The sequence below is a fragment of the Lipophrys pholis genome (assembly GCF_963383615.2).
Source record: "Lipophrys pholis genome assembly, chromosome: 11".
Lineage (NCBI taxonomy): Eukaryota > Metazoa > Chordata > Actinopteri > Blenniiformes > Blenniidae > Lipophrys > Lipophrys pholis.
This window is the reverse complement of record NC_137631.1, coordinates 1,235,096-1,240,118: the sequence shown is the minus strand read 5'-3', so window position 1 is coordinate 1,240,118 and position 5,023 is coordinate 1,235,096. Positions and strand designations below refer to the sequence as shown.

The following is a 5,023-nucleotide window of genomic DNA, read 5'->3' as shown; positions in this document are numbered from 1 at the left end:
AAACCAGAAAACTGAAGTGAGCGTTTATCCTTTCAGGATCGGATATAAAAGTTTGTAGGATCAGAGACGTCGGCGCCCTGAGGAACTCCGTCTGATCGGACTGCGCTAGCAGCACGCAGACGTTAAGGCTCATAAACCCAGAGGGAGGAGCTCGGGAAAACTTCTGACTCACGCAGATTTAACGTGTTCAAAGTTTAGCTGGAACTTCAACCTGATTTCATCGCGAGCAACGAGCCAAACAGAGACCCTCACCGACTGTGACATTAGCTGCTAGCCAAGATGGCCGACCCCTACCAGAACAACATGTACCACCAGGGAGGTGGCGACAGGTACGGGACGTACGGCGAGGGCGGCGGCCATGACGGCTATGGCTACCAGGCGGACTACCCTCCTCAGGAGGAGGACGCGGCGAGCGACGCGACCGAAGGACACGACGAGGAGGACCAGATGTACGAAGGAGAGTATCAGGGAATCCCTCATCCGGACGAGGTGAAGGCGGCGCAGAGAGCGGCGCGGTGAGGTCACACACACTGGCAATACACACTGCGTGATACACACTGTATGATACACACTGTATGATACACACTGCGTGATACACACTGTATGATACACACTGCGTGATACACACTGCGTGATACACACTGTATGATACACACTGCGTGATACACACTGCGTGATACACACTGTGTGATACGCACTGCATGATACACACTGTGTGATACACACTGTATGATACACACTGTGTGATACACACTGCGTGATACACACTGTATGATACACACTGCATGATACACACTGTGTGATACACCCTGTATGATACACACTGTGTGATACACACTGCATGATACACACTGTGTGATACACACTGTATGATACACACTGTGTGATACACACTGTATGATACACACTGCGTGATACACACTGCATCATACACACTGCATGATACACACTGTATGATACACACTGCATAATACACACTGCATGATACACACTGCATGATACACACTGCATGTAACACATCGTATGATACATTATTCACATTGTACATCGAACGTTACACGCCACAACACTGAAGCCACACCACATCCTTTGACATTCCATCCATCCATCCATCCATCCATCCATCCATCCATCCATCCATCCATCCATCCATCCATCCATCCATCCATCTTCATGAATTCTTCTCCTCCTCTCAGAGCTAAGACCCGGGACGCCGGCAGCGGCGCCACGGAGCTGGAGGAGCTTTCGGAGCAGTACGAGGACATCATGGAGGACTGCGGCCACGGGAAGTTCCAGTGGACGCTGTTTGTGGTGCTGGGCCTCGCTCTGATGGCCGACGGCGTGGAGTGCTACGTGGTGACGTTCGCTCTGCCGTCTGCGGAGAAGGACCTGTGTCTGTCCAACGCTGAGAAAGGCATGCTGGGTAAGAGCTGCTGTGGTTCTACTAGTGTCATTGACTGAATCTGGGGGCAACACAACAGCTCACCTGCCTCGGTGTAGAAGTTAACCTTCGTATTGTTCCGAGTCAAAAACTCTTCTACAGAAGCTAACAAGCTAACCACATCCCAATCAGACCTGTAGTACCAATGTGGACCACCAGAGGGTGCAGTGAGGCACTCTATTGTTCTTATTGCATTCAGCCTGAGAACAGAAGAAGAAACTGACTCTGACAGGAACAGTGACTCACTGCTGCCACTTGGTGTACACTGGTGGTATTATTTCAATCCTGACTACCTTCAAATCAAAGTTTTCTGGATTTTATTCTACTGCGTCACACGTTTTAAGCAAAAACGCTGATTACAAGCACAGGAACGAGATAGAGAGAAGAACCTTCCAATGAGAATAGAAACACGAGGCGGTGGCCTCCCTCTCTCGCTGAGCATTTTGACCCTGACTGAATTAAAAACTGAACAGAAAAGAGTCGTTCTTCATGGAGCAGCTTAATGATTTCACCGCTAAAATAATTCAGTGACAAGAGAACAAGCCTCAGTCTGAGTCACGGTTAAATATCACGAGTGCTAATTCGCTTTAAAAACCGTTTATCAGACACGCCGAGTGGAAGCAGAAAAGGCTTCATTTAGAAAGAACTTCTTCCAACAAACAGGAACCAGCTGCTGGAGCCGGGTCAGATGAAGCCACTGGGTGGCGCTGTACTTTAGACGGGATCAGAAACGTGGAGGATGAAGTCGGCAGCACTGAACACGTCTGATGAGGTTTCTACTGGTATTTTACTGAAACCTCACAGCCTGAACTGTTTTCCTGCAGTCATCGTGCTTCCATCAGCACCTTTCTGGATCCGTCCCGCTGCAATAAAGCTCCGTCATAAAGAGCAACGACGAGCCTCCTTCACTAGAACCATGTGAACCTGTTCCAGAAGGTCTCCGGTACTTTTAGAAACACTGAGGCTGATCTGTCCACGACGTGATTAAAAGCCTCTGAAGGCTTCCGAGCTCACTTTCCTCCTGAAAGCTAATCAGCTAATGAGTCAGTGACTCAGCTTGTTCCTGTTCCTGCTGCTGGACTGAAAACTCAGCCGATTCCTCCGGACCGTCACTCATCACGGTTCAACGTGAACCATTCAGGCTGCGTTTCACTGCTTCGCGACGAGGAAAGATAAAGGTGGTTCTCTCTCGGTGCTTGTTTAGCTGATATCTATTTCTGGGTTTGTTCTCTGAGCTCGTTCTTCTCTTCCTGCCTCACACCTACGAGTCAGCAGCCTGCGAACATCCGCCTGCAGCTCCGACTGAACACCAGCCGCATGACGACCGACCCAACGTTCTTGTTTCTGGAATGAAGCGGTCTTTACCATAGAAATACAGCGTTAAAGAGAATATAGAGATTCATCATGTTACCTCACATAATAACAATCCAACTTGGTACTTTTATTTTGACAGTCACCGTAATAACAATCCAACTTGGTACTTTTATTTTGACAGTCACCGTAATAACAATCCAACTTGATACTTTTATTTTGACAGTTACCGTAATAACAATCCAACTTGATACTTTTATTTTGACAGTCACCGTAATAACAATCCAACTTGGTACTTTTATTTTGACAGTCACCGTAATAACAATCCAACTTGGTACTTTTATTTTGACAGTCACCATAATAACAATCCAACTTGATACTTTTATTTTGACAGTCACCGTAATAACAATCCAACTTGGTACTTTTATTTTGACAGTCACCACAATAACAATCCAACTTGGTACTTTTATTTTGACAGTCACCGTAATAACAATCCTACTTGGTACTTTTATTTTGACAGTCACCATAATAGCAATCCAACTTGGTGCTTTTATTTTGACAATCACCATAATAACAATATAACTTGGTACTTTTATTTTGACAGTCACCATAATAACAGTCCAACTTGGTGCTTTTATTTTGACAATCACCATAATAACAATATAACTTTGTACTTTTATTTTGACAGTCACCATAATAACAATCCAACTTGGTGCTTTTATTTTGACAATCACCATAATAACAATATAACTTGGTACTTTTATTTTGACAGTCACCATAATAACAGTCCAACTTGGTGCTTTTATTTTGACAATCACCATAATAACAATATAACTTGGTACTTTTATTTTGACAGTCACCATAATAACAGTCCAACTTGGTGCTTTTATTTTGACAATCACCATAATAACAATATAACTTGGTGCTTTTGTTTTGCCATGTAATTGTGAAACTTCTGAATCGAAAACACTAGAGTTGTTCAATCAGATTATTATCGTCACGTAAACGACGTCGCCTCTTTATCTTCTACTTCCTCTACTAACCGAGAAGTAAAGTAACAGGTAGCCTGACAGCCTCCACCCATGAGCTGCAGTAGGCCCCGCCTCCAACGTTTCACATGTTTTGATTTGGGTCGGAGGAGATCACACCCTGCGACTCCTCGTAGCTCTTTCTGTCGCGTGTTGAAGTCCCGCCTCTCTCCAGCAGCAGCGAGGGTCGCCTGTTGCCAGGATTCAGACGCCTGCTGTCAGAGATCAACACGCCAACAACAACATTTCAGCCGGCGTGCAGATGGTCGTGCGGAGCGGTGACTCATCACACCGTACGAGTTCTGAAAACCCGTCTGTGTGAGACGCCGCTCGCCTTGCTCCAAGGTCACTGCCATCGATCCCTCCTGTACTGACTCAGCTAGAACTGAGGAGGAGGAGGAGGAGGAGGGGGAGGGGGAGGAGGAGGAGGAGGAGGAGGAGGCAGAGGAGGGGGATGAGGGGGAGGAGGAGGAGGAGGAGGAGGGGAGGGGGAGGAGGAGGAGGAGGGGGGGGGAGGAGGGTAGGGGGGAAGAGGAGGAAGGAGGGCCGTGGGGGGAGGAGGAGGAGGCGGAGGAGGGGGATGAGGGGGATGAGGGGGAGGAGGAGGAGGAGGAGGAGGGGGATGAGGGGAGGGGGAGGAGGAGGAGGAGGGGGGGAGGAGGGTAGGGGGGAAGAGGAGGAAGGGGGGCCGTGGGGGGAGGAGGAGGAGGAGGAGGAGGAGGGTAGGGAGGAAGAGGAGGAGGAAGAGGAGCAGAAGGAAGAGGAGGAGGACGAGGTCCTGACTTCATGTCCGAGCAGCTCAGTCTGAGAGTCCAACACCACCTCTGCAGTAATGATTATGAGCCTCCTGTAATCAGATTACACTCATCCCGAGGTAAGGGGGTGGAGTCTGAGGACCGAAGAGTTTCTGTTTCCTGAAACTAGTTAAAGTCACTTGGATGAAGATTTTTACTGCAACACCTCATAACATCAATGGTTCCTCAATTACTTTACCAGCTACTGCAGATAAAAAGTAACTAGTTACTTGGTAATGTTCACTGTGTCCTGTGTCATGGCTGTATTACTTTAGTTTGCAGTGAACAACTTCTCGTTTCAGCTCAAAGAAAAACACAGAATCACCAGTAAAGAGTTGAAGGACCCAGTGCTGAGCCCTGAGGAACGCCACAATCCAACAACAGCGCTCTTTGTTTTTATTATACAAGCTACTCAGAATCATTACTTACTTTTAGTTACTAACTATTTC

The 5,023-nt window shown here is 47.3% G+C and overlaps 1 protein-coding gene across 1 annotated transcript in view; it reads left to right on the top strand.

Annotated features, from left to right (window-relative positions):
* Positions 1 to 279: 279 nt before the first annotated feature.
* LOC308116396 (synaptic vesicle glycoprotein 2B-like) overlaps positions 280 to 5,023 on the top strand; it is a gene marked incomplete at both ends in the record, with an annotated part of 17,161 nt that continues 12,417 nt past the window's right edge. Inside the window, 2 exons of the mRNA XM_080474568.1 lie at positions 280 to 515; positions 1,197 to 1,423. Of these exons, the coding sequence (XP_080330694.1) occupies positions 280 to 515; positions 1,197 to 1,423 (463 nt within the window). The remainder of the gene's footprint in view (positions 516 to 1,196; positions 1,424 to 5,023) is intronic.